Here is a 13,964-nt window from a genome sequence, read left to right as displayed (position 1 = left end):
TATCATTTCTTAATTAATTTTCCTTTTAAACAAAAAGAAAGCAAAGTGTGACGTCAGCGTGTCTGGTTTAAGACTTAAGACGACGAGTTCTGCGACAACCAATTAAGCAAAGCATGCTTAACATTACTAATTAAATATCTAATATATAAAAAAAATCTAAACTCAAATCGGATTCTCCGTTCATTACGCGGTTTCGCAATCTCTGCTTTGTCTTAACCTTTTCTCTTTTCTCTCTTTACTCCAATAAACTTAACGCCATAGAACTCATCACAGACACAAAGAGATTCTCTCTCTCTCTTTCTGTCTCTCGCTCTCACTCTACACGCTCACACCGCTCTTCATTTCTTCATCTCAATGCTCTTCTTCTCTTATCCCTAAGATGTTATGATCAAAGTCAACGGATCTTTCATTCTCATTCACGGATTTTGACTCTTCAAAACAGGTAAACGAAACTCAAAACTAAACGATACCCAATTCCCCCATTTCGAAAAAGTTTCGTTTTTTGATCCAATTCCGATCCACCCGCCATGGCATCCAGCACGATCCGGAAGGCAATCGGTGTAGTGAAGGACCAAACGAGCATCAGCATCGCCAAAGTCGCCGGAAATTTGGCCCCTGAACTCGAAGTCCTTGTCGTCAAAGCCACGAGCCACGAAGAGGTTCCCGCAGATGACAAGTACGTAAGGGAAATCCTGAGCCTCACTTCGCATTCAAGGGGCTACGTCAATGCATGCTTGATCACGATTTCTAAGAGGCTTTCCAAGACGCGTGATTGGATTGTTGCTGTCAAGGCCCTTATGCTTGTTCATAGGGTTCTCGTTGATGGGCACCCTCTTTTTGAGGAAGAACTTGTGTATGCAACACGCAGAGGGATGAGGATCCTTAACATGAGTGATTTCAGGGACGAGGCTCATTCAAGTTCTTGGGATCATGCCGGTTTTGTCAGGGTTTATGCATTGTACCTTGATGAGAAAGTTGAGTTTGTGGCTTATCAGAGGATGCTCAGAAGTGGTGGTGGTGGTGAATCTGGTGGTGGTGGTGATGGTGAATTTAGGGATGAGTTTGGTTCTGGAATTGGTAGGAGGACTAGGTCTTATGGTGATGTGAGTGAGTCATATGGAAGAGAGCATAATCAGAGGAATGAGGTTGTGACCCCTGTTAGGGAGATGGGATCTGAGAGGGTTTTGGAGAGGTTGAAGCATTTGCTTCGGGTCCTCGACCGTGTTTTAGGTTGTAGGCCGAGTGGCGCCGCCAAGAGTAGTAGGCTTGTGCTAGTTGCGCTTTACCAGGTTGTGAGGGACAGCTTCAAGGTTTATGTGGAATTGTGTGATGTGTTGGGAGTGTTGTTGGATCGGTTCACTGAAATGGAATATGCACATTGTGTAAAGGCCTTTGATTGTTATGTTGGCGCGGCCAAGACGATGGATGAGCTTGTTGGCTTCTACAGTTGGTGCAAGGACATGGGAATTGCAAGGTCATCTGAGTACCCTGAAGTGCAGAGAATCACGGATAAGCTTCTTGCCACACTTGAGGGTTTCTTGAAAGAGAAGACTATTAGAGCAAAAAGTCCTGAGAGGAACATAGAACAGGCCAAGGTAACTGTCATAGAGAAAGAGACAGAGACAGAGCCAGAAATCAGTGAGATGAAGGCACTCCCGGCACCTGAGAACTTCACACCAGTGCCGCCACCCTCGTTTGTTGCGCAGCCTAAGCCGGCAGCTCCTACTCATAAGGAGACAAATGATTTAGTGGATTTAAGGGACAATGGCAATTCAGCTGATGAGCAAGGGAATAAACTAGCATTGGCATTGTTCAACGGACAAGCAGCAGTGAGGGGAGAAGGTTCTTGGGAGGCATTCCCTTCAAATGGTGAACCTGAAGTGACTTCAGCATGGCAAACGCCGGCTGCTGAACCTGGCAAAGCAGATTGGGAACTTGCATTGGTAGAGACAAGTAGCAACTTGTCGAAGCAAAAAGCCGATTTGGCAGGTGGATTTGATCCACTGCTACTGAATGGGATGTATGATCAAGGTGCTGTGAGGCAACATGTGAACACAAATCAACTGAGTGGTGGGAGTGCTAGCAGTGTGGCACTCCCAGGACCCGGCAAGACCGCCACGCCGATTCTGGCTCTGCCTGCCCCGGATGGAACGGTGCAGGCAGTAGGGCCGCAGGATCCGTTCGCAGCGTCGCTGGCAGTGCCGCCGCCGTCTTATGTGCAAATAGCAGACATGGAGAGGAAGCAGCATTTGCTTGTGCAGGAGCAACAAGTATGGCAGCAGTATGGGAGAGATGGGATGCAGGGTCAGGTGGGGTTAGCAAGGGTTGCTGGTTCTGGCTACTATGTTGCTGGCCCTCAACCTGTGATCATGCCTTATGGAATGCCACAGTTTGGTGTTGGTGGTGGATACTACCACCATGCACCTTTTTGACTTGCATTGGTTCGCTTTTTATTGGGGCTCTTTGCTTTTGCGCCAAACTATGTTTTTTTTCCTTTCTTTTCTATGAGCTATGTGGTATATCTAAGTTTGTTTGGCAATGCGGTTTCCCAGGTGCTAGAGGGGATATCTATACATATTTAAGAGTTTTGTACTTGTCAAGTATTAAGTTACATACTACAATCTACAACAACAACAATAATAATTGTTATTATGAATGTTGTGTACTCTTTCTTCTCTATGCTTTTCTTTGAAGATTAATGATAGTAGTTACAGAATGTAACAGATGACGTACAACCCCTAGCTATAGCATCATTGTATGTATGTTTCTCATATCCATCCGCATTGGCGTGATTTCATTAAAAATGATACTAATATTACAAGGTGGACAACGACCAGGGCAATGACGTAATAAAAATCGGCTCCGCCCGAAGCCTGTGGAACCCTATTGTCACTAATGACTAATGAGTGACGCTAACGAGAAACCTTATGTAATTTGTTCAAGTTCCTCTAATTTAGTATTGGCAATGGTAACTCCTGCTAATATCGCATATATGCAATGACATTACTTTATCCTTTGTCTATAATTCGTTTTTTTTTTTTTTTTTTTTAATGCTTTCATCGAAGGCAGCATGGCTATACGTGTCTTTCCCATCAGCCCGCTACAGAGTTGGTGTAAGATAGAACGATTCACGCGGCCGACAAATGTATTATCCAACACCGACAAGAATTAAATACAATTATTAATTATATAGCTTTCTCACGTTCCATGCATCTTTAGATATATCCTTTTCCATGTCAAATAAAATAAAAGGTATAACCTTTTCAACTACCCTTCAAATACCGTTCAATAGAGATACAATTATGATTTTGTTAGCAACAAAAATGTATACACAAGCTACAACATGACCTGAACTCGAGAAACGTAACGTGAAACAATCGCTGGTGACTGCGACCATCGGATTTTGTTTCACAAAAGACTATGGTATCATGCTACCTACAAGATTCTACGTCCCTACAGCAAAAGGCATTCTGGGTTCGGTGCATTCCATTTCGGAATGCTGCCAATAACTTAGAAAGAAAAATGAATGCAGGCAGCACCTGAATGGAAATCAAACTACAGCTTTCTTTTCACTTGTTTCATGGATATCTAAATGCATCGTATCAAAGCCCTATACACTCATTCATAGTATGGGGGCGCATCCATGCAGAGATGGACCAATTTTCTCTGGTATTGCCCAAAATATTCACTAACGGCAATGACATCTTCATTCTTCGGATCTAAGGCACGCAAAGTTAGTAGATTATGGCCTATTGAACTTAATTCATCTTCATCAACAATACCCAAGTTCGAAACAATATCTGCATGAATTTCACGGCATGCAAGGATAAACATTGCAGCTGTGTCAGGAATTTGTGCTTCACGAAGAGCTGCCAATGCCTCTTGAAGTGCGCCGGCGGCAACGTACAAAATCAGAGCCCTGCATCGGGTGATTTGAACTCAAATTGAGTGAATGGTCAAATAGCGTGTTAAGTTTTAAATAATGCAAAGCAATGGTACCTCCAGATATTATGTTCAGTGTGTAGGACGTACCCAGCCCACCTTTGCAACACCCTGCAAGAATCGACTACGAGTCAGAACCTGGAAAGCTCAAGAACTAGACAACAGGTATAGTAAGTTCAAGGCACAATATCACAAATACTAATGTGAATTGTTTTTATCATTCAGCTAGAAACTTGGTAGCTATGCTGCACAGGGTAGTGAGGATTATGACGTCAAATATAGAATGTACTTAAAACAAAAATGTAGCGAGTTGAAGTTAGAAATCTGTTTCAAAAATGAGTATGAACCTTGCATAATCTGATCCCTTTAAGTGAGTAGCAGCTAAGGTTGCAGCATCTGCCCAGCACCCTGCATCTTGTAGCTGCATAAGATATGACAGTGCATTTGTCTAAGAAAATCGAGCATATTATGTTGATAACTTTAATAATTTTTATCGTTATTGCACACACAATCCATCAAGCACCAAAGCCATTGTTTACAACTTCAAAAGTTAACCATAAGATAACATATCTTAGAAGTTGTGCGCATTTGTTTCATGTATTTGGCACTCTTAACAGTGACTTTAAGAAAGCAAAGCAATACATGAATTGTATTATAAATGCAGCCTCACCTGGGAACATGCTTCTTGGTGTCTTCCAACTGCGCAGAGAAGATGAGTGCCAGAAAGTGATCTGTCAGCCCTCACCATGTTGGCCGCAACAACCTAAAAAATAGACCTGATATTGTAAATTACTGAATACAAGAATTACATTCTTGATGTCAAAAAAAAAAAATCAAATTTTAAATACCTGCATGTGTTAGTTATACTCACCTTCACTGCAAGTTCATTAAGAGACGTTGAAACGGCAGATGAGAGAGCAACAGCACGAAGTGCATTCACATAGAAGTAAGAGCTTTCTGGGGGAGTAGAAAGCAATAAACTAACCGCGGCTTCTAGGTTGCCAACTGACACAAGCCTGGTTGCAGTGAATTCAGGAATTTCCGAGTGAATATATATTTAGAAGGGTAATATTCTTACTCAAACTAGTAAACAAACAAAACTTCAGTTTCAGTCATATAACCGCCAAGTTGCAGTCATTCCTACTACTCGGGTACAACTAAATATCGGTTATATATCAACATGGGATGGATAAGACCTATATACAGTGTATTGAACTACTATGATTTCAAATTAGCACATCGAGACATTAGTATGTTGAATTAAGCCATATCCACTCATGTACTCTCAACATGATAATCATCGAAATGAGATATTTACTTACTCATGTATACGTTTCTGTATAGCTTCTTCATCTTCTAATTTTTCATGCCAAGAAATACGTTCACTAGCGCTTTTCCACAGCTCTTCTTGGTCAAAAGCCATCATCCTTAGTTGACCTTGACTCTGTTAAAGAAAATGAAGTCACTTACAAGAACTTGGCACATTACGTTAAAAGGATCTATTCAAACAACAATTGGAGTGAGGGAAACTAAAAACCATGTAGCTGATAGAAACCTAAACGATGAAGGATGCTACTCAGGAACCTCTGAGCAACGGATCCTGACGTGAAAGATGCTACTCAGAAACCTAAACGATGGATGTTTTTCAATGACAATACATCTTACCCCCATTTCTTCTGTTTGTTTTCCCTTTGACGATATCCTAGATAGTAAAGATGTCTCATCATCTTCAGAGATAGTTTGCGCTGTTGGCGCTTTCGGGGGAGGCTTTCTCAATAACTTCTTCATCAAATGTTTAAGCGCTTGAGGCAGCTGTAACCAAAACAAAGCTTCCGAGAATTCCCCAAATATTGTAGCTGTGAAGGCAAACCTTGCAGCACAGCCTTTATCCACAATAGTAGCATACAACTTGGCTCTCTCATCATCAAGTATGCAACCTTAAGAAATGGCAATATTGGTAAACACCAAAAGCATATATTGTTGGATAGCAAAATTTCAGAATCAGAAAACTCTGGATAAGAGTGATAGACCTTCTTTTCGATATGGTTCCAGTACTTTTAAAAGCATCTCTGGCACCACAGAATCACCAAGAGATGGTATGCCGATCATGTATGTTCGAAGATCCCCTGTAGATGATGGAGTCCCTGGAATATAGTGAGGCCTCTTCTTTATCGTTGTACTACAAGTATTAAACCAAGAAGGTTTAACACCAAATTGCAATATCATGCGTAATGCCTGTAGCATTAGCAAAGATTTACTTAAGCAATAAATAATAATTAATTAACAAGGAGCTGAGACAAGTAAAATTTGACATGCATTTGCAGAAAAGAAATATGAAAACGAAAAACCAGATTAAAATGATTTATACAGACCTGTACCAGAAGTAAATAATGGTCCAACCTAGACTAAAGAATGAAGCCCTAATTGTGACTCAAAAGTCAAAACACAAAAATGAAGCATATTCAATTTAGTTTTAATTTTTAATTAGTAATGCTTGTTGAAGATTAAAAGAAACAAAATTTTAAGTTACCAAAGAATGCAATGCATTGAAATTTCAAATGCTTCCATCATTACAAAATCCAACACGAAATAAAGATATTCAGCTATGTTGGTAAAACCAGTAAATTAGTGTAGGAATACTACCAGGGCATGTGGTGTGGGAAAGAGTATGGGACAGCATATAGGCATTGACCGGAATCTTTCCTTTATATTTCTGAACTGGGGTGCACGACCAAGTCGTTTATCACTTCTGGAGAGAAAAAGAAAACAAGACCATGTCATTCACTTTAGATCCCCCGATAATTGAGAAAACAATTATTAACTTCATGTTACATCAAACCCTAAATGATTTTTAAGAGAAAACCAAGTTTTGAAACATAATGAATAATTTGAGCTCGAGAAAAACTATGCGCACATGCACTCAAGTTAAAAAAAACTGAGATGCATGGTTAAAGAAAACTGAGGTGCATGATGGTTTAAAATTTCCTCTTTTCATAATTCAGTTGCATGCATGTCACATTAAAGATTCTTGCCACCCGCCCACCCCCACGTGCCAGCAGCACCACAACAGGAGGAATAACTTTTTATCCAATCAAATCAATGCTAAGATAAATGTTTCCATCTTGACCACCAAGGAGCAAAGAAGCTCACGAATAGAGGGTGGTTCATGGTACTTACACATTAATTTCAACAAGGCGAAAGCTACTATCTGCTCCTGCAATGCACAGTACCAGTGGGTCATTTTTATCAGTTCGCAAGGGCAACCAATCAAGTTCCAACACCAGTGTTCCAGGAAATTGTGGTTGCAAAAGTGAATTGGCTAAGGGGTTTGGCGTATCCTGAAAAGAAACATGACAAAATAATTAAAAGAACTGCTCAGTGTGTAAAAACAATAAAAATTCTTTGCCACTATTTCTGTGTTCAAAATAGCAAATAGCTACAGAAAATCTGCTAAAAAGGAGAAAACATTTTTGATTATATGACAATATTCAGTTTCTTAGTCTTCAATCAATGCCCTGTCAAGACAGATGTTCAATATGAATTAAGCAAAGTTGTGAAAAGGCTGATCATAAGCTGCACAAAACTACAAATATTTATGCAAAGTATGAAATAAAATATAACAATTAAACAACATCTACGATCCAGAAAATAAATTCTTATCATACCAATTCAAATACGGAGAAGGTATTATCATAGAATAGAACAGCAATACGACCACGGGTATGGTCCCCTGGTGCAACAGGAGAAAATTTGATTCTCCGGATTCCTTCTTTGTGTGTGTTGAATGATGAAGAGTTCCCAGTTGTCACGTCCCACCATCTTATGTTCCCTATTCTGTCTCCCATGACCTGAAAAACTAATTTAGTCAAAACTATCATTCACTTGAGAATAAATTCAGATTATATGTATATACTGAACCAATTCTAAAGTAATGATGTATATACCACATAAGGCAAGCGGTAGGCCATTGCAGTAATCAATCCATCTGATGATACAAAGGAAGATGAAGGCCATTTTGGTCTGCGGACAATACTAACTTAATCAGATAAAGCAAGGAAGAACTGCATGTGTGATGTAGTGTATAAACAAAGAAAGGCAAATCAATTCATTAGATCAGAGACTAACCATTAACAACTGCAGAAACAAGAACATACAGGATCTTCTCTTTTTTTAGGATAAAAAAATATACGAGATAAATTATACATGCCTTAACAAGGATTAAATAGGATCAACAGTCAACACAAATTCAACCATCCATATAAAGAAAAACAATTGGGTTGCACCTTCCCCTCAAAGAAAAGGAATTAAGACCTGAAATCTCGAATTCTTCGACCATGTACTTCAAAAACTCCAAGTGCCCCATTTACCAGAGCAAATGCAAAACTTTCAGAAGTGTCTTCCTGAGATCCTTCTGTGCTTGAACCCTCTGATAAGAGAAATTAACTTTCATGAGCCATCTTAATCTTGCACAAAAAGGGGGGAAACCATTGATTATTGACTAGCATCTTTTTGAAAACATCTAAGCAACTCAAGCAAACGACCCACTTGAATCCGGTGAGGAAACCTTTGACGGGTTAGGTGTTTCATCTGATGCTCCAGATGTTTGCTCCTTAGAATACGCACCTTGAGCAGGGTGCGGAACTGTTGGAAGAGTCCATTCCAATACGGTAAATGGAAGAGCCAATGATCTAAGCTACATAGAGACAGCAGAACACCAAGCTAATCATATAGCTTCTATAGTACAGGCATTATATTTAATCTTAACTGATGATCAAAGGAAGAGCACTGCAAAAAATAGGGCTTTGAATTTTCTTTTCTCGAAGAAATAAATAAAATAGCTTGTGTTTATCCAAGTTCAGCATGCAATTATGAAGACACTTGAAGCAAAAACTAGACGTGATGAAGCATGAGCATGAGCATTCAACTGCAGTGCCAATTTATCAGATCATGTATGACCAAATATTCAAAAGAAAAAAATCAAAATAAAAATGAGAGAGAGAGAGAGAGAGAGAGAGAGAGAGAGAGTCATGGGTGCATCAACCAACTTACCATGACGGGATTTTTAGTCATTGCCCAAACTTCAACAGGTGCATCACGAAACAAAATTAGAAGATACCTGAAATACGGAGGATATCAAACTACTGAAAACCATGATAGGATCAAAAATTTATATGCTATGAAATGTGGAAGTAAATCAAATGAGAATAATGATTTATAATGAGAGTAAGAAGATAAAATCTGGACCATTGGATCTTACATGAAAACTAAGATTAGAACAAGAAGTCATGATGACTTTTTTAAGTGGTCATGCGATATTTTAATGACTTTTAATCCTAACCATCCTTGTATGGTTATACAGCCACATTTGCACCTCTCACTCCCACTAAACCATTGTTCTCATGTAATACACCCCCTATATATAGAAATAAGAAAGTTCCGTTGCTATCAAGTTTTAGAATATGTGGAGCTTGCACATCTTCCCAACCTACTATTTCTTATTCTTAGTAAACATAGTGGTAGGTCTGAAAATAAAAAAAGGATAGAAATGAAGTAAGTATTTTTTTTTTCTGGAATTTGTTTTTACACTCAAAGTAGTTTAGAACCAACAAAAAAGTAAATCCTGGTGGCAACAAAATAACAATTTTGTGTCCCACCTGTTTCACTAAGATCTCAAAGTTATGGAGGATGAATAAGTGAATACACCTGGATTAAAGTATCAGTTTATATAAACTCTAAGATTCATTACACAAAGCATACACACCTGTACTAAATCATGCATACAAGTTCCATATGAGTGAAGATATGGAGAAACAAAAAAGTGGGCAATCAATGAAATTTTGAGAAACTAAATTATTACGAATTAAAATATTTAGGATTCACCTTCCAGATGAAGATGTTCTCAAAGCCCTAATCGGTGCACGTTCAGGCTTTTGCAAAGCCCGGAACATCTTGTTAATGCCACTTCGAAGGCAGGTTACAACTAACTTGTTAATATATCCTCCAGTTTTTTCATTAACCTGAGTTGAAAGCACATACATAACCATCGAAAATGCTGAAAATATATATGCTCAAGCAAAGTATCAAAGATTAATGAAGTACAAATTAGTAAGAATCTTAAAGCTTGTATTCAAATAGATAATACATAAATAATTACAAAACAAGACTGCAACAGAATGGGACCAAACTCTGTAGGGAAATAAGAAAACAAAAAATATGTCCAAATATAAGTGCCAAATTACAATATACCTGAGTATAAGAAAATGAAACCAGTCTGGAATTTCCTAGCCATCGTAGTCCTCTAACAATTCCATTATGTACAGCTAAACTTGTTGCAACAGCATTGGCTGAAACATCAACCACATCTATAGTTCCACTCTGTGTTCCTAAAGCAACCAGAGGAACAGCTACAGCAGGATAGTTTCCTCCACCTTCATATAGCATTATCTCATTAACCAATGCAGAAAACATGGTTCACATAATGAACTTAGCACAATACTATATTTGAACAAATATTTAATTTGGATATAAGTCAAACTAACGGGCCAGAGTAGCTGTTAAAGAAGGAGTTGGTACTGCCAGCATAGTCACTGTTGAAGAAAGCAGCTGAAGCTGTCCAACTAAGTTCATCTGCACTAGTAGGGAAAACACACAGCCATTTGCTAGCATTAGTCAACTTCAGCTTTTTGGCATAGAAAAAAGTAGGAGACTTAATTCATGTAGATCATGCCTTCGCCACAAATATAATTATAGAACTAAATGGCATTACATTTATCACTTTCACAAACATAGCAATGATTGAATTTTATGACTGACAGTATGCCAACAACATCAAAGTTTATATTGTTTAAGTCGTGTCCTCATTTGATGTTTGATCTATCAAAGCACTGTAAACATAGGCTTGCCTTTATTAAAATTTCTTCCTGGTTTAAGATTGAGCTTGGTAGGTGCCTTTTACCATCATTGAGATGCTCCTGTTGCCTGCCTACATTTAGGTCCCGTCCACCAGCAGTATATATATACAAAGTTAGAGTTAGCATCGGAATAGAGATTGGCGCCTCGGTTAATCAAATAAATAAAGAAATGAGTTGGTAGCTAAAAAGGATACTCTACCATCACCACGGAGCAAATTCAACTTCTTGTCCTCTTTTTGAGTGTCTACTTGACCTTCAGCAGTCAAGAGCCAGTTCCATACTTTTCCGTCATCGGAAATGGAGATCAAATGTATTTTAGAAACAATCGTAGGTTCATCACAAAAATCAAAAGGATTATCAAAGTCCTCGTGAAGGTAAGGAGAACTAGGTGTATCAGAATAATTCTTGCAAACGTTCTGAAGTGTGGAATCTGATAGGGATAGAATTACAGAAAGTATTGAAGGAGACGGGACACAGGTTCCAACAGATGGCATTAACTCTTCCATTGAGCACATAAAGTGTGCTTGTTCCCCACTGTAATCACATGCAGATAAGAATAACTTTAGATTACAGGAGACGGAAAGAAAAAAAAAATCTTGCGTAAATCAGCATTTTAAGACCATTGATCATGAAAGATGGAGAGATTAGGAGTCTGTAACTCCAATGAGTTGTAGAAACTTCATGAATTATGTGCAGAAAGGCTTCGATTTACCAGTATCATTTACCGTTACAGACACAGATATTCTGGAAATTAAATAAACCATGCACATTGCACAACTACAGTTGCATAACATGGCCTCTGAAGGGTCAAATGACACCGTAAGTGGTTATCTATATGAAGAGCTACGAGACACAGCAAATCTAGTATTGAACTACAAAAACAGTACTAATAAGGCCTATACATATTTAAACAAGAGTTGATTACAAACAATTCAAATGATGTTTTGACAGTGTGTATCATAAGTGCATAACTAGAGTTGCATAAATGACTAATACCTATAACTAGAGCATGTTGTAGAAACTAGAATTACCCCCCTTTTTTTCTTACTCAAACTTCGCTGGACAACAAAAGAAACTCTCGCATAGATCTACCATGTTCTCATTGATTTATTTTGGGCTAGGGATAGCACTACAATAGCCGGCATCTTCAAGGTTCATGCAGGTATTTGAGATACAGTACTCTCAAATACATGGAGTCCAAGCATGTTTGCCGCTCCAATCAATTACAACAACCAAAATCAACAAACAAAAACAGCGATAGCTAGCACAAGAGATGAAGAAGGCTATTTTATGTTAATAAATAAATAAATTGTTCTATATCCACCGGTGGTTCCTACACATGAATTGTCGAAGCATGTTTCCGTTACTATACTAAAACCACAGACAAAACCCCTAAAAACTGTATTCGACAATGTAGGTGTGCATTTGCATAAACTTGTCAAAGTTGAGATTCAAATTATCCAAATATAAAAGAGTTGGAAGATAGTTAGAGCTTACCGTTTCCTCTTCCATGTGCTGAGCTTGCCATCTAGATGAGCACAGTAAACCCACTCGTTGTTCGGATCAGGCAGCACGTCAAAGAACTTGCCGCACCCACGAGGCAACGCGGAGGAGAAGATCACAGTCTCGTACTGCAAATCAAACACAACAAACTCCCTCGGAAACGTGACAAACAAGATATGCCTCCACTGCTGCGAGAAGGCACACTTCACTGCGTAGAGCGGAAAAGCCGCAGAAGCCGGCGACGGTGTGGCGCCAGGAACGACATCCCTCTCCAGCTTAACCAGCTCGCTAGAATCGGTTCGAATTTGAAGTTCCTTGATCGCGACTCCGTCCTCGCTCTCGCCGTGTGCCAGCACAGAGACCAAGAATCCCTTGAGCCCGATCGCGCAGATCCGCCGTGCATCGAAGGGATCGCGGCGGATACAGGAGAAGTACTCCGGCGAGGCGTCGTACTTCCAGATGCAGCGTCCAGTGGCGGCATTGTAGAGAGAGAGGATGGAAGAACCGGTGATGGCGGCGATGAGGTAGAGGTCAGGGCGGGCCTGGAGCCAGCAGAGGTCCTGGATTGCTAGCTTGGCGTTGTCGGTGTCAAACCAGAGGATCGGGGAGCGGATACGTAAGTCGAGGAGTGCGATGCGGCCATGGCGGTCGCCAGCGGCGAGGAGGAGGTGAGAGGAAGAGGGTTCGGTGGAGAGGAGGTCGCGGCTGAGGGGAGCAGGTGTCCAGCGGAGAGCGGTGACGAAGGGAGAGAGGGACGTGGTGGCGTTATTCGTCGTGGTGGAGGAAGAGGAGGAGGAAGACGATGTAGAGGAAGAAGTAGATGGCGGAGGAGGGATGGGAAAGGCGGTGACAAGCTGCATGGAACGGGTGTCGACGACGGAGATGGAACTGCCGGAAGGGAAGGCGAGAAGGCCATGCGGGCCGAGATCTGAGGATCCGAAGTTGTTGCGGCCCGGTGGGCCTGGGAGCATGGACTCCCATGAGGATGAGTCGGAATGCGAGTTAGGGGACTGCGGTGACGGTCGCGGGCTCACTATCATTCTTCTTCGCTGTTTCTTCTTCTCCGCTTAGCTCACACGGACTACTATACTTTTTTTATTTTTTATTTTTTACCTGACTCTAATGTTGTTTTATTTGATTGGATTAGTTAGTTGAGATCAGAGATGAATGTATTGAAAATACTAGACAAAAATGTGCGAAATTACGTCATATGACTATATTTTTATATGAATCAGATTAATGGTCAGTTTAGTCAGATTTTTATTTTTTAAAAAAATAAATTATCAAATTTGGCTTTTAAAAGATGGTATCTAAAAGAAAATAATTATTGGAGTAAGGCTTCTGCATTAACTTGTCAAATAAAGGGAGACACTTGTAGTTTGTAGAAGAAGACATAAATGAAATTGTTCAAGAGTTTACATGCAACAAATTAGATCAAACAAGTCATTAGTAGAGTGTTAAACACAATCCACCAAAGTTGGGTTATAAAGTACTACGGTACTTTATCAACCTCGTTTCTTATGAAGTATGTTTACACAATTTTAGACATCTAAATATTCTTTACTAGCCGTGTAAACATTTTATGATTTTTTTTCTCGAAAATTATTT

General features: G+C 39.7%; 1 protein-coding gene and 1 pseudogene across 3 annotated transcripts; one reads left to right on the top strand and one right to left on the bottom strand.

Moving 5' to 3' along the window:
* Nucleotides 1-122: 122 nt before the first annotated feature.
* Nucleotides 123-2,657, top strand: LOC107640237 (putative clathrin assembly protein At2g25430 pseudogene; annotated as a pseudogene). The gene has a single exon (XR_015902605.1). The product of XR_015902605.1 is annotated as a putative clathrin assembly protein At2g25430 pseudogene (transcript).
* Nucleotides 2,658-3,227: 570 nt separating this feature from the next.
* LOC107640220 (uncharacterized) lies at nt 3,228-13,551 on the bottom strand. Of its 2 annotated transcripts, none has more exons than XM_088502163.1 (21): nt 12,351-13,551; nt 11,053-11,387; nt 10,845-10,924; nt 10,482-10,569; nt 10,189-10,370; nt 9,823-9,959; nt 8,992-9,058; nt 8,488-8,635; nt 8,254-8,368; nt 7,887-7,962; nt 7,608-7,790; nt 7,120-7,280; nt 6,586-6,691; nt 5,973-6,177; nt 5,608-5,879; nt 5,265-5,386; nt 4,814-4,958; nt 4,613-4,705; nt 4,290-4,363; nt 4,000-4,053; nt 3,228-3,919 (listed from the first exon to the last, which is right to left on the bottom strand). In XM_088502163.1, exons 1-21 carry the CDS (start codon nt 13,394-13,396, stop codon nt 3,619-3,621), a joined length of 3,990 nt encoding a protein of 1,329 aa, XP_088358289.1. In that variant the 5' UTR covers nt 13,397-13,551; the 3' UTR covers nt 3,228-3,618. The 2 variants fall into 2 exon arrangements, with proteins under 2 accessions (XP_088358289.1, XP_088358290.1); XM_088502164.1 differs by having other exon boundaries at nt 6,586-6,688.
* Between the last annotated feature and the right edge of the window lie 413 nt (nt 13,552-13,964).

The sequence above is a fragment of the Arachis ipaensis genome, chromosome B1 (assembly GCF_059453495.1).
Source record: "Arachis ipaensis isolate K30076 ecotype BB chromosome B1, ASM5945349v1, whole genome shotgun sequence".
Lineage (NCBI taxonomy): Eukaryota > Viridiplantae > Streptophyta > Magnoliopsida > Fabales > Fabaceae > Arachis > Arachis ipaensis.
The sequence above is the reverse complement of the archived record's forward strand: the minus strand, read 5'-3'. Positions and strand labels throughout refer to the sequence as shown.

Bases quoted from the DNA above. Each gene is read 5' to 3' on its own strand.
- LOC107640220 (XM_088502163.1), bottom strand. From the start codon at position 13,396: ATGATAGTGAGCCCGCGACCGTCACCGCAGTCCCCTAACTCGCATTCC. The intron at 11,388-12,350 runs GTAAGCTCTAAC...ATGTGATTACAG, and splicing joins AGCACATGGAAGAGGAAACG to TGGGGAACAAGCACACTTTA. The intron at 4,054-4,289 runs GTTCATACTCAT...CGATTCTTGCAG, and splicing joins AAGGGATCAGATTATGCAAG to GGTGTTGCAAAGGTGGGCTG.